The sequence below is a fragment of the Ascidia mentula genome, chromosome 4 (genome assembly GCF_947561715.1).
Source record: "Ascidia mentula chromosome 4, kaAscMent1.1, whole genome shotgun sequence".
NCBI classification, from domain to species: domain Eukaryota; kingdom Metazoa; phylum Chordata; class Ascidiacea; order Phlebobranchia; family Ascidiidae; genus Ascidia; species Ascidia mentula.
In genome coordinates this window covers 17657132-17683007 of record NC_138569.1, presented here as the reverse complement: position 1 = coordinate 17683007, position 25876 = coordinate 17657132, and the positions used below count along the sequence as shown (strand labels likewise).

General features: G+C 40.1%; 2 protein-coding genes across 17 annotated transcripts; one reads left to right on the top strand and one right to left on the bottom strand.

Annotated features, from left to right (window-relative positions):
- Window positions 1-1554: 1554 nt before the first annotated feature.
- Window positions 1555-25768, bottom strand: LOC145897882 (endoplasmic reticulum membrane-associated RNA degradation protein-like). 16 transcript variants are annotated; one of them, XR_014402411.1, is made up of 19 exons: window positions 25657-25768; window positions 25160-25565; window positions 24897-25084; window positions 24610-24746; window positions 24433-24550; window positions 24236-24368; window positions 24119-24187; window positions 23546-24060; window positions 23211-23378; window positions 21228-21326; window positions 20364-20506; window positions 9541-10162; window positions 9338-9474; window positions 6104-6195; window positions 5708-5782; window positions 5574-5633; window positions 5371-5507; window positions 3994-4140; window positions 1555-3228 (listed from the first exon to the last, which is right to left on the bottom strand). XR_014402411.1 is itself a non-coding variant. In XM_082986337.1 (12 exons), exons 2-11 carry the CDS (start codon window positions 25535-25537, stop codon window positions 20389-20391), a joined length of 1923 nt encoding a protein of 640 aa, XP_082842463.1. In that variant the 5' UTR covers window positions 25538-25565; window positions 25657-25768; the 3' UTR covers window positions 1555-3228; window positions 20364-20388. The 16 variants fall into 16 exon arrangements, 2 of the variants coding, with proteins under 2 accessions (XP_082842463.1, XP_082842464.1); XR_014402415.1 differs by having other exon boundaries at window positions 5574-6195; window positions 9541-9600; window positions 9675-9749; window positions 10071-10162; XR_014402407.1 differs by having other exon boundaries at window positions 5708-6195.
- Window positions 12433-17217, top strand: LOC145898749 (uncharacterized). The gene is made up of 7 exons (XM_082987334.1): window positions 12433-12564; window positions 13549-13636; window positions 14175-14297; window positions 14563-14660; window positions 14925-15111; window positions 15525-15615; window positions 16788-17217. The coding sequence occupies exons 1-6, from the start codon at window positions 12492-12494 to the stop codon at window positions 15607-15609; spliced, it is 654 nt and encodes a 217-aa protein (XP_082843460.1). The 5' UTR covers window positions 12433-12491; the 3' UTR covers window positions 15610-15615; window positions 16788-17217.
- Window positions 25769-25876: the final 108 nt, after the last annotated feature.

Genomic DNA, 25876 nt, shown 5'->3' with positions numbered 1-25876 from the left:
GCAAACTGGGTCTAGTCGAAGGTTATTTAAAGCAGCACAAACTTCGCAACAACGTCAAGATATTGAGCCTGACGTCATGTTATAGAAATGGTAACGCAAAACACTACGATAAATTAGTAGTAGGAACATTTGTTAAATACCAAGGAACATTTGTAACATATCATAGGGTTAGTTCGTTGTTAGTTCTGTAACTCTTGAGGACTTCAAAGATACAAATGTGTGTCGCGAAATCTGTGCAATCTTCGCTTGCACGGACTCCTGCTGGACAGGGTTGACCACTGGAACAGGAGATTGTACACACAACGATAGAGTGATGAATACATTGTGTAACATACAACTTTTAAAGGACGCAATTTAAACAAAACAATTTTTACCTTTTCAACACGGAACACATCCGAAGGCAACAAGTGTCGGTGGGTAGGCTATCCATTCATATATATACAGCATGGATGAGTTTCTTGAACATACTGGAGATGGTTTTCGCTGAATTTGAGGTCGTGTGGGAGTATACGAGAAAGTACCTTGCAGAATTTTGGGCTGAAACTTTTGTCGTGGACACCGTTAAACTGAACCCTCCCATGCAGGCATCGAGGAACGAAATCCGTTGTTTGCTTGTGAAGTTCTTGGTAAACGTTGTGCTTGTTGCCATGTACGGCGTGTTGATACTTTTGTAGGCCCTGTTTGGTTTGATACAAACTTTACATTTCGACGAGGATTTACCTCCGCCCCTCACCCACATCAAGTAGTTCAATGACCCGAACCAATTGGCGGGAACACAAAATAAGCAGATTGCAGGTTACTGCATGACTGCAGCCAACTTTTCCCACAACAAACTTTAACCCTGGAGAAAGGACGTTCTGTGGGTAGTTTAAACAGTTGCAACAACCGGAGAAATGGGTTTTCTGGGTGCTAACGTCTTGAGCGTTGACCTGAGCGAATATTGATTGTGTTTGTATTGGAGAGAAAATATTAAATTCGTCCGCAAAGCAGTTTTTAATTGAACATTGGGTGCTTACTGATGGCGAATTTTCAGTACTCCTGTGTATACGAGATACGTGATTACTTGCGTAGGCGGCAAAATCACGTGTAGGCGTATGTGAGTCGATCGACCCCAAATATGTTTCTGTCACAGCTGCGGCAAAACGGATGAAACGTTTGAGTCGGCCACGCGCTAAAATCCCAACGGCGTAAGAGAAAACTCGAAACTCGTTTATGAAACGAAACCTTTGGCTTTCCAGACAGACCTAAATCTGCTGACCAGGCAAGACTTTTCCACGTATAATTTAAGCTCATTATCGTTTGAATGTGTTTTGCCAAACCACATAGATTTCCCCGCTGTGGGTTGCGCGCAAACGTCGAACCCTCGGGCTGTGCTTGGCATTTCATTGCAAAATCCAAACAAAGCAATTAAGCTAGCTCGAGAAAGCCAGGAACGAGTTGTTACCCGTTCTCACCGCAATCCAAACTCGCCTAATAATCCCAGCACTATATTTATTTGCGCAAACAAAGAAATCAACAAAATTATGTCTAGCTTGCATAGCAAGCTTTGCGCCATCCGCAAAGTGCGCCTCTTTCTTCATCACGTTCAACTAAAAGCGTTTGCGTGTGACCCCAAAGAAAATTGGTTTTACAGGTTTGAAAGATGGACGGAAGCAATCGCAACGGCATTGCGTGACTTCTGCGGATATCGCCATTTCGGATCAAAAATCGATTAGTATCGCCCGCCGTTTGTTATTGACCAATCAGCTACGACATAAATCGCGAAAGTGCTAAATTGGAAAGCCTTTGACGATGGTCGTGGGTTGGATATAGTGTCAACGTTTGAAGTGGCAAATTAGTTTAAGTTAACTAGCAACCTTTTGATTAGAATCCAAACGTTCTTATTCGTGTTCACAAATAACCAGTTTTTGTTTAAAAAAGGTTTACACAAAACCTTTCCGTCATATATTAACAGATGCGTTTCATTTGCACCGAAGAAAAACGTATACAAAGCGAGAAAGTCAGAAAACTGCTTTGTTGTTTGGTCAACAAACTGGTAGGGATACAAGGCATTTTTTCCTGGCTCTCAATTAAGATTAGATTAACTTATACTTTAAATTCTGGCACGATGACAAAGATTAGCTGCGATTCATATGAGGCGAAAATCATGCCTGCAATTTAGTGTTTGTGCGCCTTTAGCCGTCAATCAAGTCTTCCGCTTCAATACGAACAACCAAAGAGATTGCCTTTGAGATTCACTTGGCGACAGCAACTGCTTTGTTCCTGTGCCGTCAAAGGCTTCGCACGCTGGAGGAATGTGTGTTTGTTTGTGGTCGTACAGGGGTCGCGCGGCGATGCGGAAAAGATACGGTGCCACTTGGTGACGACTAAAGGGTTATTTTCACTTTGCACAGATTATCTTTAATACTTTGCTAACGTGCTCATCGTTTAATCGCGTAGCAAAACTTATGCAACATGCAGAGTTAGGCCAGTATAAGAAACAAGAGCTTATAGCGGAAGCGGTGTGCAGTTTGATGCAATACAAGACCTACAGCTGACATTTTGCTACAGGGCGTATATTACATTAGCGGGAAAAAAATATTAACTGAATACGTTAGTATTATTCTTCACAAATTTACCTAAAAAGAAGGAAATATTGTACTATGCTGCTGCACATACCATAAAACAGGAATGAAAAGGGTGTCGTTAATTTCAGTGCCAACAAAGCAAAGCAGGCAACACTAATCCTGATCCTTCAGAGCAAGCAATACTAAAATTTCTATGTCCATCAAACATGCTAAAAATGTGATTGGGCCGCTTAATTGCAATCTCTGACGTCACAGTTGATGGTTCGTAACGTCAGTCTTCTAAAACTTTCGAGTAAACGTCCAAAGTCTGTTTTTGCATCTGGGCAAATCGTTTTCAATCCAATACCAGAGCGACGCGGTCAAATTCTTGTCAATCCCACGTGATCATATTAGGACACGCCAATGGGCGGCGCCGATCCAACGCGCGAAGGGACCAATCGGATTCCGAAGGACATTTCGAGGAATAGCGTCTCGCGCGCGACCGACAACATCGGGCGCGGTTGTAATGCCAAAATATTGAAGACCAACCGAACTTTGTTTGGTAAACCGATCGGTCATTTCGCGATACCAGGTAAATGGATTTACGAGACGGTACCGCGTTGCTCGTCCAATCCGCCATTTTGCAACGTGGTCTTGGAAAGTACTTTTCCTCCACGTTCACCTACGCACACAACAAAGTAAGTTAAAAGAAAAAGGCCATGTGATTGTTCCAAAAAATTTTCGTGAGAAGTTGGGTTTAAAAAACTCGAGATGGAAAACATTTTGAAAGCCGAAAATTAAAATTAAATTTTATTTATAATTGTAAATCTACAAAAGGCTCTAAATGAATAAAACCATATTACAAGTCACCCACAAAAACATACAATTGTTTAGCCAATGTTGCAAATACATGATTGAATTTATCGGTCAATTGCGGATATACAAAGTTTAACAAAAGCTGTTTTTTTTGTCGGGAAATTCTGTGGGAAGTACATCGCTGAATGTAGGCAAATTAATTCAAATTTTGTTGTTGAGTCAATAGTTGTTATTAATAACTCGCTACACGCTTTATAAAAATACTGGCCCATAGTGCTAAAAATGTTAACGTGTTTTTCTTTTATTTAAGACTATGTGCCAGTATTTTCATTCTTAGAATTATGAGTAAATCCGTTACGGGTGTTCCTAACTTTATTAAAAGTTGTAAAAATAAAATTTTCACAGTCACAAAATCAATTTCTTTTTATTTTTCTGTGGTAGTTTCGACTTTTTGCGGTGCCACTGTGTCAATCTGGAAAATACAGCTAAACACATTCATAAAATGTTACGGACACTAATTGTTTTAATTGAAGGATGCAACATTCATTACCAATAATAATAGCACGCTCACTTGCCGAAAAGTTCAAATACATTTTGGCTTATGCAGTAACTGCTCTTCATAAAGTCTTACCCATGCACAGACTTTCGTAACTTGACTTTGAGTTTATGTCTCGGTTCTGAACAATGTGCAGAAATCGCAGACTACCTTTATTTGCACGACCTCCCACAATCCTTCACGATTTTGTATTTTTGCAACAAACATTATTGTACGGCTATCCTGGCAAAGAAAACAACTACAGATTATTATCTTAAACTTCTCCACCAATTTGACCGGGGCAAAAAACGCAAAAAAACACGTCCGTACTGTAGAGGAGAGGCAATACAGGTATTAGTCTTTTAACAACTAGGTAGTGCGGTAATGTAATGAAACAACAAAATAATTCTGCTTTTTGCGACTAAACATTTTAAACAGGAACAAATGTCTGAAAAGATTACGCGTGTGTCGCAAGTGCGGTGAATCTTTGTAAATCTTTCGCACGCGAAAAAAAGAACCACCGGTTTAGATCATCACAGTGATAAATTTAATCGATGTACACGATGTTCTGTACTTCGACTAACGTTAATTAGTCAATAACCTGTAGAAAATAGTCTCACAAATTCGAATACACTAAAGTAACGCAAACAAAAAATCGATTTGCTACAGGAAATTTTGATGCGTACACTTGTTTGACGGTTAAACAACCAAATATATTTGGGAAAATCTGCTTCTAAAAGTTCGTAAACATGCAAAAAATTTCGAGGGAGAAATATCAATATTTTGTGCAATAGCTGCACGGTTGAAATGTCAAGAGCCTATCTACTCGCATGGATTTCAGGTGGGGCAATTTGCGTGTTTTGTGTCATTCAAGATTCAAGTGTACCGACATCTGTTTACAAGACGTAGACTCTATTATACATATGTCACGCATTTTTCTGTCAACTTGAGTCGAGAACAAGAGTATTTGCTTTATCTCATATTGCTACATTCTTCTAAACTGAAGTCATTCAGGCCCAGAACAATAGTGCCGATAATTTGAAATCAAACATCAGTTTGTATGATGTAACATCGGCAGACGTTCGAAGCTTGGTTTGAGGTTTTGCTTCCCGAGGATATCAAGAGCATAGATGGGTCAATTAAACATTTGTAACCGTGCACTTTAGGTTAAAAAATAATTGCAACGCCACGTGTCATGGTAAAATTGGATGATGTTCAAATGCTGACAGGACAATTATCGCAATTAAACTCGTTTCATAACAAGGCGGTTTTAACAGCCATATAGACAATAACGGCCTTGTGGCTTGAATCCCATTTGTCACCTTTGAAGAATAGCGCGGACTTTTTTATGGGTGTTTTTATAAGTTCCCTATGACGTTATTCGATTGAATGGATAACATTACAAGGACGCAGATTTTCACTGCGTGAACAAAACACACAGGAGACTTGCGGATAGCGACACTATGTTCTTACCTTGCTATACGACGTTGCTGCGTTATCTGTTTGAATCCAAATACCGCCGGAATGATTGAGTCGCAACCTTTCACAAATTCAGGTATCGAGATGCCACCACAAGCCGTCAGACAAACCGTACAGTCAATTGATAGTTACTGCAAAAGCCACAATTTTAAGAAAGTTTTGGGCTATGTCATATAGGTGGAGTGTATATATAGGACCTGAGCGTCACCTGCTCTTGCAATCGTATTAAACGTGACGACATCAAGGCACGATTCTCGCTGTAATAGACGAAAGATATGCCACAGTAAACCGGTATTTAGTGGTTGGTAACTCTTTGTTATTTTACACAAACCTTTAAGGCCTCGCACTCTCATATACCAGCCATGTTTGATGATACCGGGTGTTTACGAACGTGCATTGGTCTGACCTGAAACAACAGGCGTCTTTTTGCCTGAAGATCAACGTGGTGGGTACCGTGGATGTATTAGAAGAGGCACACCCCGCTGTGGGTTGGTTTTACATGCTATATAGAGGCGAATGCTATTGTTAAGGTGCACATGTGAGTTTAACCTTGCACTTGAATTGTTCGTTCGATAATGTGGGTTGGACGGTCTGCCTTGTTGTCGATCAAACCTGTTTGCTCGAAAAACAACACGGGGCGGGATATTTAGATAATGTGAACACGTTTGAGGACATTTCGCAGAAACTCGGGATCAAATCTGTAAACAATAATGCACCCAGGTCATACCTGTCAATGCAGTGCTATATACCCTTTAGAACTGCTTTCTTCGCCTGAAAATTAGGCAATGTTTGTTTGAAGTCGGTGCGTTGAAGATGCAACTGTTTAATCAACAAACGTGTGGTTAACAGGGCAACACATTGCCACAGATTATTTTTTAATTAGGCAGATTTTACTGGCACGTTTAAAGTATGGACCGGAATAGTATGATCATTGTAGTGATTGGTTATCAAAAAGTGACCACCAAAAAACATAATAGGTTACTTTCCAATTTACAATAACTGCTGACAAACAAATGTATACTTTATATTTGCCCCAACCGTTAAAGCCTTCGACCCACAACGACTCATAGTTGGTGAAATCGCTTTGGATTGATGTCAAAAAACGTAAAAGACGCAAACATCAAAATTTAAAAACCTTTCAACACATCGACTGCCAACAACCAAACAAAAACGTCATATCGTCGAACTTGCGAAATCTGGCGAAAGTTTCTGACGACCTCTGAAAATTTGACAAGGGCGATGGATTGATAAAAGTTGGCAGCTGGGTTATTTGCGGTGTGATGGGCAATCGGATAATATGGAAAGAAACGATTCGCTGGGTCATGATCCCTATGACGTTGTGTGAAGGTAATTACCTAGATCGAAGGTTAGATATGACGCAAGAAGACCGAGAAATGACTGTAATATGATAATATGAGATTTAGCTAGGAAACCATAAACTATTGCCTTGTAGTATTTGGATCTGCATCAGTACTGACGTGACGTCATTTGATTTGAAAAGGAAGACAAACCACTGTGAGCACAACAGTTAATACTACACAGGATACCTAGCCACCCACAAAAACCAAAGCAAAAATTAAGACATCAATACCAGGTTCAGCAGAAATTTGTTTTCCCTTTATTGCGAAAAACATTTCGGGACCTTAACAGAAGAAACAAAGATCATACCTGAAAGCAATTTTTTCTAAACAAGCTTGTAGACAATTAAATTAGAGCATGACATTAATTACCATCCGCTTCGCATCAGAAAGCAGAATTTCTGACATTTTGGCTCGCAATTAGCAGCAAACAAACCGCAAACATGACAGCATGCAATACATGTTAGCCAACAGGAGGGCAGACCTAGTAGTTATGAACCGCTTACATAGACAACCTTTACTGCGGTTGTGTCGAAATGGACTTTGTGGCCCTGTTCGTCAGGAAATTTTAAATACCAGACTTTCCACCGATTCGCGTGCTTATTTATCATGCGGTTGACATTTTCCGTTATCGGGGCACGCACGTGGGGCGCATGGGCGTATGAACAACGCACCTATACTTGCGCTTAGTTGAAGTTTAAGCGCGAAGATGTATTTTTTATTCCGAAAAGTCTAAAGTCCAAAGGGAGGGCTGGACAAAATGGCCATACAACTTGACTCGATAAATACACGACGTTGTCCAATTTATCGCAAAAAAATCTAAGCACACCTAGATGGAAATTATCATTATAATGGACGTAATCTGACTGCAATCAAATGCATGTAGTATGAGGTAGCGCTTAGGCCAATATCGCCCTTTTGCCAACAAAAACTTATCGTCCTGCGATATCGAAATCGATTCCGTGCTTGGTGCACGCTGTTAAAAATAAAATTTTCACAGTCACAAAATCAATTTCTTTTTATTTTTCTGTGGTAGTTTCGACTTTTTGCGGTGCCACTGTGTCAATCTGGAAAATACAGCTAAACACATTCATAAAATGTTACGGACACTAATTGTTTTAATTGAAGGATGCAACATTCATTACCAATAATAATAGCACGCTCACTTGCCGAAAAGTTCAAATACATTTTGGCTTATGCAGTAACTGCTCTTCATAAAGTCTTACCCATGCACAGACTTTCGTAACTTGACTTTGAGTTTATGTCTCGGTTCTGAACAATGTGCAGAAATCGCAGACTACCTTTATTTGCACGACCTCCCACAATCCTTCACGATTTTGTATTTTTGCAACAAACATTATTGTACGGCTATCCTGGCAAAGAAAACAACTACAGATTATTATCTTAAACTTCTCCACCAATTTGACCGGGGCAAAAAACGCAAAAAAACACGTCCGTACTGTAGAGGAGAGGCAATACAGGTATTAGTCTTTTAACAACTAGGTAGTGCGGTAATGTAATGAAACAACAAAATAATTCTGCTTTTTGCGACTAAACATTTTAAACAGGAACAAATGTCTGAAAAGATTACGCGTGTGTCGCAAGTGCGGTGAATCTTTGTAAATCTTTCGCACGCGAAAAAAAGAACCACCGGTTTAGATCATCACAGTGATAAATTTAATCGATGTACACGATGTTCTGTACTTCGACTAACGTTAATTAGTCAATAACCTGTAGAAAATAGTCTCACAAATTCGAATACACTAAAGTAACGCAAACAAAAAATCGATTTGCTACAGGAAATTTTGATGCGTACACTTGTTTGACGGTTAAACAACCAAATATATTTGGGAAAATCTGCTTCTAAAAGTTCGTAAACATGCAAAAAATTTCGAGGGAGAAATATCAATATTTTGTGCAATAGCTGCACGGTTGAAATGTCAAGAGCCTATCTACTCGCATGGATTTCAGGTGGGGCAATTTGCGTGTTTTGTGTCATTCAAGATTCAAGTGTACCGACATCTGTTTACAAGACGTAGACTCTATTATACATATGTCACGCATTTTTCTGTCAACTTGAGTCGAGAACAAGAGTATTTGCTTTATCTCATATTGCTACATTCTTCTAAACTGAAGTCATTCAGGCCCAGAACAATAGTGCCGATAATTTGAAATCAAACATCAGTTTGTATGATGTAACATCGGCAGACGTTCGAAGCTTGGTTTGAGGTTTTGCTTCCCGAGGATATCAAGAGCATAGATGGGTCAATTAAACATTTGTAACCGTGCACTTTAGGTTAAAAAATAATTGCAACGCCACGTGTCATGGTAAAATTGGATGATGTTCAAATGCTGACAGGACAATTATCGCAATTAAACTCGTTTCATAACAAGGCGGTTTTAACAGCCATATAGACAATAACGGCCTTGTGGCTTGAATCCCATTTGTCACCTTTGAAGAATAGCGCGGACTTTTTTATGGGTGTTTTTATAAGTTCCCTATGACGTTATTCGATTGAATGGATAACATTACAAGGACGCAGATTTTCACTGCGTGAACAAAACACACAGGAGACTTGCGGATAGCGACACTATGTTCTTACCTTGCTATACGACGTTGCTGCGTTATCTGTTTGAATCCAAATACCGCCGGAATGATTGAGTCGCAACCTTTCACAAATTCAGGTATCGAGATGCCACCACAAGCCGTCAGACAAACCGTACAGTCAATTGATAGTTACTGCAAAAGCCACAATTTTAAGAAAGTTTTGGGCTATGTCATATAGGTGGAGTGTATATATAGGACCTGAGCGTCACCTGCTCTTGCAATCGTATTAAACGTGACGACATCAAGGCACGATTCTCGCTGTAATAGACGAAAGATATGCCACAGTAAACCGGTATTTAGTGGTTGGTAACTCTTTGTTATTTTACACAAACCTTTAAGGCCTCGCACTCTCATATACCAGCCATGTTTGATGATACCGGGTGTTTACGAACGTGCATTGGTCTGACCTGAAACAACAGGCGTCTTTTTGCCTGAAGATCAACGTGGTGGGTACCGTGGATGTATTAGAAGAGGCACACCCCGCTGTGGGTTGGTTTTACATGCTATATAGAGGCGAATGCTATTGTTAAGGTGCACATGTGAGTTTAACCTTGCACTTGAATTGTTCGTTCGATAATGTGGGTTGGACGGTCTGCCTTGTTGTCGATCAAACCTGTTTGCTCGAAAAACAACACGGGGCGGGATATTTAGATAATGTGAACACGTTTGAGGACATTTCGCAGAAACTCGGGATCAAATCTGTAAACAATAATGCACCCAGGTCATACCTGTCAATGCAGTGCTATATACCCTTTAGAACTGCTTTCTTCGCCTGAAAATTAGGCAATGTTTGTTTGAAGTCGGTGCGTTGAAGATGCAACTGTTTAATCAACAAACGTGTGGTTAACAGGGCAACACATTGCCACAGATTATTTTTTAATTAGGCAGATTTTACTGGCACGTTTAAAGTATGGACCGGAATAGTATGATCATTGTAGTGATTGGTTATCAAAAAGTGACCACCAAAAAACATAATAGGTTACTTTCCAATTTACAATAACTGCTGACAAACAAATGTATACTTTATATTTGCCCCAACCGTTAAAGCCTTCGACCCACAACGACTCATAGTTGGTGAAATCGCTTTGGATTGATGTCAAAAAACGTAAAAGACGCAAACATCAAAATTTAAAAACCTTTCAACACATCGACTGCCAACAACCAAACAAAAACGTCATATCGTCGAACTTGCGAAATCTGGCGAAAGTTTCTGACGACCTCTGAAAATTTGACAAGGGCGATGGATTGATAAAAGTTGGCAGCTGGGTTATTTGCGGTGTGATGGGCAATCGGATAATATGGAAAGAAACGATTCGCTGGGTCATGATCCCTATGACGTTGTGTGAAGGTAATTACCTAGATCGAAGGTTAGATATGACGCAAGAAGACCGAGAAATGACTGTAATATGATAATATGAGATTTAGCTAGGAAACCATAAACTATTGCCTTGTAGTATTTGGATCTGCATCAGTACTGACGTGACGTCATTTGATTTGAAAAGGAAGACAAACCACTGTGAGCACAACAGTTAATACTACACAGGATACCTAGCCACCCACAAAAACCAAAGCAAAAATTAAGACATCAATACCAGGTTCAGCAGAAATTTGTTTTCCCTTTATTGCGAAAAACATTTCGGGACCTTAACAGAAGAAACAAAGATCATACCTGAAAGCAATTTTTTCTAAACAAGCTTGTAGACAATTAAATTAGAGCATGACATTAATTACCATCCGCTTCGCATCAGAAAGCAGAATTTCTGACATTTTGGCTCGCAATTAGCAGCAAACAAACCGCAAACATGACAGCATGCAATACATGTTAGCCAACAGGAGGGCAGACCTAGTAGTTATGAACCGCTTACATAGACAACCTTTACTGCGGTTGTGTCGAAATGGACTTTGTGGCCCTGTTCGTCAGGAAATTTTAAATACCAGACTTTCCACCGATTCGCGTGCTTATTTATCATGCGGTTGACATTTTCCGTTATCGGGGCACGCACGTGGGGCGCATGGGCGTATGAACAACGCACCTATACTTGCGCTTAGTTGAAGTTTAAGCGCGAAGATGTATTTTTTATTCCGAAAAGTCTAAAGTCCAAAGGGAGGGCTGGACAAAATGGCCATACAACTTGACTCGATAAATACACGACGTTGTCCAATTTATCGCAAAAAAATCTAAGCACACCTAGATGGAAATTATCATTATAATGGACGTAATCTGACTGCAATCAAATGCATGTAGTATGAGGTAGCGCTTAGGCCAATATCGCCCTTTTGCCAACAAAAACTTATCGTCCTGCGATATCGAAATCGATTCCGTGCTTGGTGCACGCTGTTCGACAGGGTCACCGCGATATCGTTTGAAACACAGAACACCGAAAAGGCAGCAAAATTTGTGTCATTCGATATGGAATAATGTATTAAAATCCAAACACAGCGATCTTCAGACAGCTCAGATCGATTTATTTAGAGAAAAATATATTTCGCCTAAAACGGCATCATCAGTTTCTCCATTTACCAAAACTTATTGACATTCTATTTGAATAAGTTTTGGTAAATGGAGAAACTGATGATGCCGTTTTAGGCGAAATATATTTTTCTCTAAATAAATCGATCTGAGCTGTCTGAAGATCGCTGTGTTTGGATTTTAATACATTATTATTGATACGGTGTGCGATCGACAGCCTGTCAGGGGCCTTTGGTTTTTTTTATCCAGATTTGATTTACTAATCACATCGATATGGAATATTTTTAAAACCGGAAGAAGAATTTTCACCAAAACAAGACATATTCGCGTTAGGCACAAAAACTCTTGTTGATCGCGGCGGATTACTGAGAAACTGTGAAGTGGCGAATGTCAAGGCAAGGTGTTTTGCACGTGCCCTTGCCTTTTTCTTCAGGCCTTGACTTGCGTTATATAAACGCCATCGATGCGTGTTGTGATTCTAAAGTGGCGTGGACAAGTTTTGGAAGTGCATATTATCGTAATTTTTTTTTTTTCCTATTGAACGATTCTGGGAATCAATACCTTTGAGTTTTAGGAGAGATCACTTTTAATAATGCGTTTGTCATGTTTGTTTCAGAAGTTATTTCTTGACATAAAGTTGGTGCTTTTCGATATTTCAACGACTTTTCAAGCCGCCGTGATGAAGAATTGTATTTTTGCGATATTTGTCCTTTTCGGAAGCGCGACAGCAATAAGAGTTGGTCACTCCCTCGGTAAGTTTTTCGTTTTTGTTTTGCTCGGCGGTAAGTCCACATAATCGTGCCTAACAAAGTTACCTGCACGTCGTTTTTATATATGGGGATTAAAAGATAAATATGGCTACTATACAAGATCCGTTGTTTTTAAATGGTTTATGCTTTGACTGCAGCTACAACGTGATACACATTTAAATAAAAAAATTTATTGATTCACTGCAAACAAAATACCATGTAACATAAATCAATATATTACTGTGTTGAAATTTGGGACCGTAATGCCAGCCATGCGAAAACAGTTTAACTCGCTCGCCACCAAATTACTTTTCAAAGCAAACTTTCAAGAAATTACGACTCTCGGTCGCCAAAATACATTTCTCAAAAGCTGAAGGTTAAAAACACGCACACTAATATAAAGCCATAAGATTAACACCGCAAGAAATCGCGCTGACGTGGCGTATTCACGTTTTCTCAATCGTCCACCACATCTGCACTCACACCGCGTCGCGTAAACATTCGGTCGATCGTTCCATTCCCGCCCGTCACCAGTGGCTTTCTCCAGCCCGACAAAAAATATTGTTCACAATTTTTGCGCGACGACCAGAGGAGGATTATCCTTAACGCGTGACGCCATTACTCAGAAAAGGAGGACTGATGGTTCTGTCTCAATTCCCACAATATACAGCCCGATGCGAAATTTATACGAGTTCAAATGAGCGACTTGAACTTGAAACATGCCGCCCTGCTATTCAATCTCCCGCCGTGTTTCTTGCCCTTTAGTTGAACTTCAGTTTACGAGAAATACGCCCGTCGAAAATAAAATCATTTTGTTTTTTATAATGGACTACTGCGTTAATAAATGTAAAATGTAAGAGGAACAACGGAAAACAAACAACAAATAATTCATGGTTTTGTTCGATTTAAGCGCCTGCGACAAACTTTAATTTTTGTTTATCGCACAGGAAGCCATATATGTAATGTAATATTGTGCTTATTACGCAGATCCCGACGTATTCCGGGCCATGTCCAAGATGCCCATGCCACCATTGGGGAATATATTTGATACGGAGTTTGAGTTCAGGATGTCCAAGTGAGTGTATATTATAACTTAACAACGAAACAATATTACCACGTTTTTGTGAACCCGGTTAGATTCAAATACATTTCAGTTTCAAATACATTCAAGCAATTGATATTTATGATATATTCAATGGCGATCCGATAAATAAGGAATAATGAGTAAATTTAATTCAAAGTAAATTAAAAATTAAATTAAAATAATAAATTTAAAGACTATTCGCTTCATCTACTGTGTGCAAATATGTTTTCGTCAGCAAACAAATACATGATTGCCTCCCAATTTATAATAGACATTTTGAAACTGAGAAGAATGACTTATAATACGTTTTAATGCACATACGAAATATACGCGCATACTTAAAAAAGTCATAAACATTGGCAAAAACAAAACGTCCGATTCGAGCGACGCCTCCACAATAACAAGAGGACAGCACCTTTCAATTAGTGACCGAAACTGAGCTGAATTTTAAGTGGCTTTACAGGAGAATATTCCAAAAATACAAACGTACATCTAAGTGTATTAGCATACAAACATATTATTGTTGCAGCAACGAGCTTGTCGAGGCGATTTCACTGAATGCGACCTACTTGTCCAATGAGAAATTCGTGTACATGATGATTCCTCTAGATCAAGTAATCATGACAGGAAACTACTTCAGTTCGTTGCGAGTGTAAGTATAGATACGCGACCCAAGTACATCTAATCGAACACTTGTTTTGATAAAGTTCACAAGCACAAGGTTGACATTACGGTGACTTAGTAGTTGTACTCTCACTCTGAAAAAATCCAATTAAAAAGTCGGGAAGTAAAAAAAACTTTTAACATTTTCCCACGGCAAATTGTGTTACCTTTGCGTAAATAAACTTTCCATAAACTTTTAGTTAATTAAGTAAATATTAACATAAACACATCAGCTCACTTTTAATTTATTTTAGGTCGATGAAAAGTCAAACGGTTATGACGCAAAATAACACAGGTTCCTATCTTCTTTACCTAAGAGGCGTCAACATACGAGTCAAAGTCGACATGTTCAGTGAGTTACAACCTGTTATCACTAAACACAGTTCGTCTCCGATACTGTTGCTTCAATATCGTCGTCCTACTCTTGGGTCAGGCTGCTTCGAAAAAATTTCGTTGAGCTTAGTTGTCACTAATTAAGTAATGGCGACAATGTTCTAAGCATGCCTTATGTAAGCGCATTGAAAACAGAGGGCTAATAAAATATTTATCAGATTTTGGTATTTAATTGTCACTTACAAGTCAAGCAGTTTGACTAAAATAATGTCCTTGTTTGCAGTCGACCTAAAAGGAGTTCAACTGAAAGTGGAAGAAAACGCGTGTGTGGTAACGATACAGGAGCTCAACATGATGCTAATGGACGACGGAAAGAAACCGGCCGACTTGAGCACCAATACTATTCGAGAACTGCTCGAATTCTCAACAATGGAAGAATATAAGAAAATGTTCTGCAACGCAATGCGCCTGTGAGTTGCGGAGTCGAAATGTTAATGCTTAAGCGTCGTAGGAAGTTGGCGGTAGATAAAATTACGCGACCAAAGCCGCAGTATCGCCTTGCCGTATGAGAATTTTGTGGGCAAGTTTGAAGGCAATTCAAAATTTCGCCCGTTTGAAACGAATCGTTCATTCCCTGGAACAGTCAATGCGCGTGGAACCAAACTGAGCGTTTGTATCGAAAAAAAGCTGCCGTGACGCGTGAATCACACTAAACGAACCCACATTCGCGATCAACGGTATTTGACACGCCAATTAATCAAATGTCTGATGAAATTTGTTGTGCACCCAATACAAATAAGTGGTTTTCGCAACTCGGATTACACAGATCAAAAATACGATTTCGAGGCAAAGATCTATTTCTACCACAATCTTTTGCTCGCAGAGTGGCCGCGGGCGGAGTCAACTCTCACATCGGCCGAGCGATCCTGACCAGAATGCAAACAACTTATACGGGGGCGGGAAACTAACATCAGGTAAGTGGATTTATGAACCGCGATGTCATCGGCGAAGCCAGCCGGGGGGTAAAAAGGGAACATGGGCCATTTCAAATACCTGAGTAAGTTTTTTTTCCGTATGTTTGGGAACACTTTTAATTTTTGACCGGCTGCGCACTGCGTGAGGTTTGTCCGCAGAATCATCGTAGCTTATTCACCGGATTATAACAAAACCAAGCAGACGTGGCATTGCACCGCATAACGCCAGTAAAAAATCCCGCCTCGAGGAGAAAACGTGCTTCGTGAGACCGCAAAGAAATGTAATTCCGAAAACTAAAAATTATACATAGTGCAGTCAAAGAAAAAAGAAACGTAATTTAACTCGTATACTTGAGCAAGGCCATTTTGTGGATACGGATTTTTTTTACGAATTTGTAAACGAGTGCGTCAAACAGATATTACCAAATGAAACTGAATCTGCCAACAGCAGGCAATACAATAGGCTAAATACGGAGTTGTTCTTAAACGTTGAGACCCTAACATTCCTACATTATAACTACTTCTTATGATTGTAAATTTGCCACAGTCGTTACACAGTGAAACAGGTGGCATTTGTGTGAAGATAAAAAAATGGCCGCTGGGCTCCCAATCGAAACGCTTGTTTAATAAACGTGTTTGGAAGCGTTTACCGCACCTCCGAAACCAATTGCTGAAAGATGTAAAACGCTAAACAAACCCGATAACGCTTAAGATGGTGGGGGATAAGTAGGGTTGACACGCGGGGCTAATCCACTGCTGTTCGGTCGCCTCGCTAACGAGGTTCGCTACAGCATACATAAACACACGAGGGTTTGGGACTAATAAAGATACACTTTAAATTCCCAAAAGTAGATGTTAGCGAGCGATTTTATAAACTGGCGCACGTCTGTGACGGGCACGTGTGTTTTAGTGCGTTATTGTCAAAACAAGTTAAACCATGATACCCATATACCGATGAGAAAAGGGCATGTTGTATAGATTTGTGTTAGATTGTGGCATGGTTGAGGTGAATGCGTTTACATCTACGCCCTTTAACTATATCCGTCTTCATCACACCAATCCAGACACAACACGTCAATATTATGCAACTTTCTATGGGGCACAGGTTAAAAGCTAGATTTAAACGGCCATGTGTACAATTCTTCTCTGCATTTAACTCAATTTCCACGCAGACCACGAAAGAAACGCTCTTTGACATTTCGCACCATCTTACCTGTACATAATATCTACGAAGCAGCATTGTTGCCGAAAAGAACAAGGTGTCAGAGGGGCCGCATCCCACCATCACCCCACACACGATCGCTGCCCCTTCTTGCTGTTTCCTCTTACCATTGTTTTTAGTTTGTACGAGTTTGTGTGTGCCAATACTTGTCGACGTTTATTTATAGAGTCTGTCTATATATACAGCGATGCGCGTACTATAGCGTTTTTTGTCTGTGCCGTCTCATATTGTGGCAAATTCCTTTTCATTATATTAATTCCCAGTTGGGTCTTAAAAATAAGGGTTCAAATACATAAACACAGGTAACACTGTCAATACAAATAATGCCATTAAAGCATTTCGCCGCAAATGACGAATATTGTGAAATAAACAAGTTGTTTCAATAAACGTGTCTTATTTGATGGTCAGCACTGCAACGCGCGCTGCGAAGATTGCGATCATCGGTGCTGCAGTGGGCTCTCATCTGCCAATTAACCGCAACTCCATATCTTTGGACTGACACTTCGTCCATTAACATCAGTGTGTGTGGCACCGTGAAATTACGGCGGAATAACAGTCATAAGTTGTTGACAGCACAACCAAATCCGATCAATTGATACCTCGACCGGCAATTATTCGCAGTATAAATAGCCGTACTTACCACAGATGGACTTACGTCAAGTGGCGAATACTTGGATGGAAAACTAAATTAAAACTTGGAAAACCGCGGTTTGAGTACGAGCGTGCCAGGTAGCCGGTAATCCTTCCTCATTGAATTGCACGCAAATGTCCACAAAAATGCGCTTACGTTATGCTGGAACACGCGGTTTATGTTAGATTAAAGGCAAAACTCTAACGGCTTCAGAAAATATCTCTGCTATGTGACAAACGTTTCAGTGAAGCCAGAGTTTCTCAACTCGTTTGCACCGTAGACCACCTGACAATTCAGCAAACTCTTTTTGGTGATGTCCTTACACAAAATGAACTGCGTCGCTGATCCTTAGCAAGAGTATTTTTGTTTGGAAAAATCCGCTGGACCCAATGAACCCCAATTTGATAAATCCAGAGTTTAGCCCAAAACCCCTGTTAAGAAAATTGAAGAGCACAAAAACTAAGTCAAAATCTTTGGTAACACCGAAGCCGAGAAGAAAAATGAAAGAACTGAAATATTGGAGCACAATGGCTGCAAGAAAAGACACCAACGACCATAGAATACATCAATAATGGAAAGTTTGATGAAAAAACTTGAAAGATATGACATGAGATTATCAAGGAAAATTTACCTTGCTTATCTTTAATGCTAAGTTCGCACAAATTTTATCAAGAAATCTTGACAAGACGGTTAGTGTATAGGAGGGGATACGTTTGGACTCGGTTAACAGGCGCAGACGAATGGGAAACGAGGACACAAAATGGACAAAGACTTTCACTATAATTTTACAAACAAATTTGTTCACAATACAGCAATTTAAAACGGTTAAATTAAATTGCGTAAGCTGCAGACAGATGGCTACTGTTTCGATCTAAAAGGTCTCATCAGTGTAACTGGTTAAATTAAAGTTTATAAGCAGTAACCTAAAAGGCAAATAAATGTTTGGCAGGTCAAAATCTAACGGACCGGAATCGGCTTGCGGGGCGTAGTTTTGGCTTGGCGAAACCCATTCAAACTTTTAAACAGAAATACACAGGAGAAGACCATGCTTGCCAATGAATATGAAACCACGTATAACATGTAGCACCTGGACTGGGAACCTTCGGACGTGCGACCATAACACAAAGTTGACACAACAAACCTGTCATTTTCTTATCGGAGGAAAGTTTGGAGAAATGCCATATGTTAAACTAAAGGTGAAAACAAAACAAAACCAAACGAACGTAGGGTTGCGGTTGACGGGAATACCGATCAGTGGAGGTCGAATCGGTGCAAAATCCAACAGAGCGCCATGAGGAAATAGTTGCGAAATTATTCATCTGCCAAGGTGGTGATTTGTCTTTCAAAAAGGTCACTTTAAACATTAAGATAATTACCGAAAGGAAGGTTGGTTGTTATTCTTGGTGTGAGGTTTTTATTTAAGGACATGTTGGTAGCGGTAAAGAACGACTATGTTGCCTTCACTATCTCACTCACAGGCTATTTTGTGAACGCGCAGAGACGTGACTTCACGTTTGTTCGTGAAAGGCACGTTCCACCACTTTCATGGTATTGTGGTCACAAATTGCAGGTTTTCACAACCAATAACCGCATTTCTCGCGATCTAGGACGCTGAGTTTTGTTTTTTCGCAACCGGTTTGATCACCTGGAAAAATGGATTTCACTCTTTAGCGGGTTGCAGGGCAGCAGGTCACATATTTTGGTCGTTTTTTCGGTAGTTTTGAATCTCTACATCAAGTGTCTTATGGATATCATTCTTAGGTCGCCTTGGATTTGCACCAAAACAACGTAATCCAAAAAATTTAATTCAACGTTACTGTGCACACATTTTGCTTGTATGGGTCAGGTGGTCACTGGTAATTTTTTAGGTCTGTGAGCTTGTTTGACGAATTCACTTTGAGGAAACAAAACTTATCCGGGTATCAATCGAAGGCAGGCCACCTGACATGTTTCCTAACATATAAATAAAGCTCTATCTTCAGTCACCAGCCAACATCCTTTACTGGGCATGAATCGCGTTGGTACTTGTTTACGATTGTATTTGCCTCAGATATGCCTTCCACAAAAGAGAAGCTCACTGAAACAGGTGCGTTTAGATTGGCGGGTCACGTCTGGCGGTTGTCAGGGCGACGGAGCAACGATTCAAAAATAAACAACCGGTAAAGAGCAAAAACCCCATGCTGATCAAGCAGGACGAAACGGCATAGGGAAATCTGCCCGGGCGCTGCCACATAAACAAATGCTGCTTATCGCGAAGATGGGACTTCTTGTTGTGATTTTGACTCATTGCCTAAATTTTCGACGGTCAAGAAGTCACGCACCGCCCGCGGACTTACAGAGTTTTACCACTGATATATTAATTTGTTAAGATCTTGCTGACAGCGTCTCGTTTGCGTGCGTGTGGGCAGGATGGCCAGTGATTAAACTAATTGGACAAGACCAGTTCGGCATGCCGGAGGTTCGATACAGTGTTGTCGATGCACCCAGATACCAAATAAGGGCACATTTTTCAGGTAAACACGAACAAATCCAGAGTTACGACAACAACGAGCCGCATGGTGGTCATTTCTTGAATCAAAATCAACAGGTTTTGAAACCAAATCTATTTTGCATATACTGCGTGAGCGCAAAAATATTGTGTAAAAAGCTTGAAAGCCCGCACATTCCCTGCATGCCTCTGCAAAGAAATTTATACAAACGCTGAAACCAACGAAAGAGTTGTTGCAACATGCATAACGCGATTGCTCAGTCAGTAAAGTTTTATGTATCCAGGCACCTTAATCCCAATCGGTACGTTATCACAAGGCGATCTTCCGCCGTCGAAAAGTTTTTGCTTGTAAAAACTGCCATCGGGCGCTTAGTGCTTCAAACATTATGCGATTTAGGTGAACTCACTTGCTTGCAAGCTAGGAGCCATTGTTTATCCGAAAAGTGGAACGAGATCGGATGAGATGGCGGATGCCTCTTGCCACTTGTTCACTTTGCCCGATGTAAATGTCACAAGTTTTTCGGAAACCCTCAGGAGTGTCCTGAAATCTCTATTAATAGAACACGAGTCAGCGCCATTGATATTTGCGAGTGATAGTTCATTAGACAGGATGTATACCTTACGTTTCACATTCTATATGCGGCTCAGCCATAATAGGTTAACTGCTATGATAAATAGATGAGTTTTAAATTGAAACATAGGTATAATACAATATCTATCAGGTTTAGCGGAAGGAAAACACCAATCCCGAGCAAACTTCTACATTTCCGACTGTTTTTGTTGATTAACAATTCGAACAATGCCAGGAAATAAATTATTACTAAGGTTATTGTTCGAAAGCGGTATGTTTTAAAGATTTTGGCCACACGGTTAAGCGTATGCCCTATAGAGGTCCGATCAAGTGTACCAAGCACGGAAATCCCAGACAACCGCATAGATAAGGGCGGTGGAGAGCACGTTTTCCTTATCGTTAAGAGGGGAATTCGCATCCTCGTTGCTTTCAGGGAAACTCGAATATCTGCTGTTTCTCTTGTTCGCAATTCGTCACAGCACACGGTCAAGCCCACCTTACTTGACAATCAGGTACAAGCTTCGTTGGCAAGACCTCTTTTTTTGGAAATCGCCCCACACGAACTTTTCAACCGGCCAAAAATACTCCAAATCGGGGATACCTGTAAGCGCGTTGTCAAGTCGCGATAGGGATTAGCTTTTTCGTGCTGCCCTACTTCTGCATCGCGTCCGGTGTGTACAACACAAGCGGTCGGACCTACCTCCGGAGGGCCGTGAACGTGTCCACGTCGAAGCGTTGATGGATGAAGACGAACACCGCACAGCAGTGATATGTCAAGGCCGAGGTTATCACAGGGCAACTGAAAAAATATTTTCCGGGTTATGGGTAAGTCATCACGTTGCGGTTTGCGTGCATGGCGGGCGTTCGTTCAAAAACAGGACCGCGATTCAGTGAAATGCCTTCTTTAGGCATTGTGTTCTCACGGGTGCAATTACAAAACGGGTATTGTAAATGGCAACACATTTTCAATCCTGTGGTTTTTTGTTTTCGTTTAAAATGTTATTTGCACGTAGGTGGCAACGGTCGTGTTGGAAATTTGAACAGAAAACAAAAAAAAGGAAACCTTTTACTGTAACGAGAAAAATTTAGGAATGAAACAAAAGCCAAAGTCTATTAAGGGGCAAAATATTTCTTGTTCCTTTATCGCATAAACCCAAAAATTGCCTGCGCATTTTCAACGAAAGATTTTTCCTAGCTTCAATACATATATGAGAAGTATGCAGCCATCAATAGCCGCAATTCTACTGACGTCAGTAATCTTGGATGGGCGCTTAATTAAAATCGCCTTATCATGCTTTTCGCCTGAAATGCCTTGTGCATTCTCTGTGTGGCTACCAATAAAATGTTAATAGCACACTTCCAAGTAGTTTTGGCCGAATGTTTGTCTGGGATTAAAACAAACTGACGAAAAGTGTTGCGTATTGCGGCTCGATTTCCAAACTCGTGTATATGAAGCCGGGTGCGCGGTTGAATTGCGGTCGTTACGGTGGATAATAGCTATCGTGGCTTTGTAAAGAATTTTGTCTCCTTTTGCAACAAGCGAAAAATGCGCTTGGAATTTATCGTTGCCGTGTAGTGGGGTGATTGTGGTGTTCTTTAGCGCAACGAAAAATCTCTACGCGATATTTAATAACCTAAAAAAAAACAGTCTGAGACAAATTGAGCAGATTGTACGTAACGACGTTATAAAATATTGCAAGGCACTTTATCTGCACGGATTGGTAAGCAAAAATATCGTCGGTTATGTCAACACAGAAACAAAATCTTAACAGCAATTGTCGAACCATATGTGGTTGCAAATGTAGCCGCACCCAATACTACCGCATCACCGCCCAAACCGGTTAATCGCAACATGATATGCTTAAGATTTACATTATAACATGCTTAGTTTGTGTTGAGAAAGTACGTTACGCCTACCGTTTGGTCCCACGGTACCACCCATCTAAGTCGTACCGGTGTACCGTTAGTACGCGGTTAAATGTCATTGGCACGCTGATTTACCAATAAAGATAACGTTTACAATCTGCGCTCGTAGCGTTTGGTTTCAATCATAACAGGCGCGCCGTAAATATTTGAATCAACGTACGCGCCGCTTTCGCTGATTGGATTCACGAGAAAAGATTGTGTGAATATATCAACGATGAGTTCATGTGTAGTGCATGTTTTGCAGAGGCTTGTTTAACCAACAAAACAAAGAATATCTATCGTGAAACAAAAACTACAACCAATTTGATTCATTGGGAAACGCTTCACGTCATGCAGGAATTACGCAAAAATAATTTTTTTTTGTAAATATTGACCTTGATAAGCAAGCACATTTTGCAAGAAACATCAACCGAACAAGGTGTGTAATAACTCGCCTTGCTCGATTGATGTTTCTTGCAAAAATTTAATCAGCTTAATTTGGCATGTAGGATTATGTGAGGTTTAGCACCTGGTTGGACACACCGCTTCGCACGTGCCCAGGGTTGGCCGTTTACGTAGCATACACAGCTTATGAGTGTGCCACCACCTGCAGTGGATTTTAATCACGGCTTATTTTAAGAGTCCTGTCGTTAGAACTGACATTTGATGTATAAAGTAGCAGCACGCTTTTAACCCCACTTGATTAATGTCAATCTTAACCTGACCGCAGACATAAGCAAAATAGAAATCACGAATAAACAGCGGAAATGTTAAATACCAGCAAAGGAGTCGTTGGTAGGTTTTCCTCTGTCTTGAGCGAAGTTTTTTGGCGCGTAAGTCCGTTGTTTTATCGCGCATCACGGTAAGGAGGTGTTCCGCAGCGTTGAGAGCGTTCTGGACGATTTGCCGGAGAAAATTCGACGCTTCTTGAATTTTACTATCGGTTCTGTAATGGAAGTTTGACAACTTTATGTAAAGTTGGCAAGTTATTGTGGCCAAGTATAAGCCTTCTAAATACAGATAATCGCAATTTGAAACGGAATAGATAACGTCCTCACGACAAATAATACGTTGGCCGAAATTTTAGAATCATTTCAAGAACCTTTACGCCACCTGTAAAGAGTTCTGATACGTTTCGATGTTGCAAAAATCGTGTTCAGATCATCCGCGTCGGAAATTCCTAATTCTTTTCCAAAACGTGAAAATAAAAGCTTTCTACGAGCTTCGACCAAAGATGCAACCAAACTTTGGTCAACCTCCGGTTTTCCCATTTCTTCCGGCAAAGAACTTCGCTTGAATTCCTCCAATTGCTCGCAGACTCGGAAACACTCGCGCGCTAGCCTCTTAGCGACACCTAACGGATGAAAAATGGACTCATAGTTGGCTATTTGGGCGTGAAGCTCCACGAGCCATTCTAAATCGTTACAAATGCAAGTGCAAGGGCAAAAGTTGCTGGGATCAGTTTCCGCCCTGGCAAGTTTAATAGGCCGATGACATGCACACGTCACAACCATTAGTATGACGTCAGCAACGTATTGGTTCACCCCAGAAGCATCCAATTCACCATGGGACATACGATCGCGCAGTCGCCAGCCTTCGAGCTGGTCAAACAAATCCAGAAGCAGAACCTGCGGTGGGGCATGAACTAGTGATACAAGGGGGAAACTATAAGGTAACCAGGCCTACCATAAATGGTTCGCCAAGATGTAGCTTCAAGGCATTTTCTTGGCCATTGCTTAAAAACTCTTCAAGAATCTACACACAAAATTTTACAAATTTGACTTGAGGTGAACATGCATATACCTCGTCCATAGTTGTGTAAAATTCAGATGACTGGGCAGTCTTCATTCTGTCTGGCATATTATTGCATCTGGCATATTGGCATCTCAACAGAGTTTCCAGTTGTGGAAGCAGCACCATGACACAGTAGTAATACCTGTTCAACATTCACACTTTAACCTTCTGCATGATATCACAGCAAAAAGAGAAAAATCTCCTACTGTTTTTTGTTGTAACAATCCAGGCCAAACATGAAGTAGGGATGCATAGACTTTTGAATAAATGGCGATGTTACAAAAAGCAGCTGCATTTGCTTGTTATAATTTTGGACATTCTTCACTGTAAAATGGAAAAGGTATTTTTGAAAGAGCAAATAAAGGACTAGCAAAATAAATAACCATTTAAATTTTCCATAAGTATTGTTGTCATGGCACTGATGTGTATTAAAGGCCTTGTTTTCAAGTTTTTAAAATCAATAATGTCATCAAGAAAGCTATACAGTTCACAAACAGCAACAAGCAAGATCTTGGCACATCTGAAAACAATTCAAATAAATTTTAATAATTAATTTAACATACACCTTTTTATCAAAGTCCAAAGAATTTTACATTACTGGAGCACAGGCCTGGTAATCAAATTTTGTCAATGATCAACAATTAATCTACAGAAAAATTATGCCTTATACCCATGCGGAATTTCTTCTGGAGTAACAAAACCATGCCAGGTAAGATTTCGGAGATTTAAACTAAATGGTCCACCAAGGAGAAGCTGTAGTACTTTCATTCTCCACAATAAACATATTTCTGTAAGTTCGGGGCTTGCAAGCAAATCACGTAAAAGAAAAGGGCATGTCTTTCCTTTTGTGAGAAACACCTGTATTTTGCCAAAAAGTTTACACTGTTTATATTTGCATTTACTCTCAACAAAAACACTTTCTGTTGTACTTACATCACCAAGCAACCTCTCCAAATGCGAAGTCATATCCAGAATTGCCAAAACCACTTGTGTTGGTTCTTTTGAACAAATCATTTGAATCCAATCATGAACATGGCATGTGCAGTTGGACTTATTCCCTGCTTTGAACCATGCTTCAACATCAATGTCAGAAATGGCTGCAAATGATGGCTTAACGATGGTTAAAGCAGACATAAAGTCATTCTGGCTTTCCAATGGCGTTTTGGAAAGAGTTTTAAAATAGCTTTCTAATAATGAACTAAAACTTTTAGTTTGTAGCTGAGTTTTGCTGAACTGTGTGTCTTTGGAGTCGTTTTGATCAATGATGTTAAAAAGAAATGCAACATCATTTGAAAGAAAGGAAACCATCATGTTTTTTTGCCATTCGGGGACCAATCATCTTTACAGAAAGAATGAGATAAACAAAATTAACTACAAGAATCATAAAATTATAGACTGCATGACATTTCAAAACATAATTTTTAGTTTACCTGTTTTGTAGCAAATCCGCTCTTACTGCCAAGGTTCCTATTTTTTGCTTTTTTAACATTTGTTTTTTATTTTGACGCAGTTAGGTTTTACGCGTCGTGCGGGAAATTACCTGTTTTGCAACACACGAACAAAAATAGAAATATTAGTCAAAATAAAATATTGTATGTGCACGAAATCCACCTCGAACCTGCGCCTTTTGTTACTGCTTTGCGCAGAAGC

Coding starts and splice junctions, on each gene's coding strand:
- LOC145897882 (XM_082986337.1), bottom strand. CDS start 25,537: ATGATGGTTTCCTTTCTTTCAAATGATGTTGCATTTCTTTTTAACATC. Junction 25,085..25,159: donor TGGAGAGGTTGCTTGGTGAT/GTAAGTACAACA, acceptor GGCAAAATACAG/GTGTTTCTCACAAAAGGAAA. Junction 24,061..24,118: donor ATCTTGGCGAACCATTTATG/GTAGGCCTGGTT, acceptor GCCCCACCGCAG/GTTCTGCTTCTGGATTTGTT.
- LOC145898749 (XM_082987334.1), top strand. CDS start 12,492: ATGAAGAATTGTATTTTTGCGATATTTGTCCTTTTCGGAAGCGCGACA. Junction 12,565..13,548: donor AAGAGTTGGTCACTCCCTCG/GTAAGTTTTTCG, acceptor CTTATTACGCAG/ATCCCGACGTATTCCGGGCC. Junction 14,298..14,562: donor TACTTCAGTTCGTTGCGAGT/GTAAGTATAGAT, acceptor AATTTATTTTAG/GTCGATGAAAAGTCAAACGG.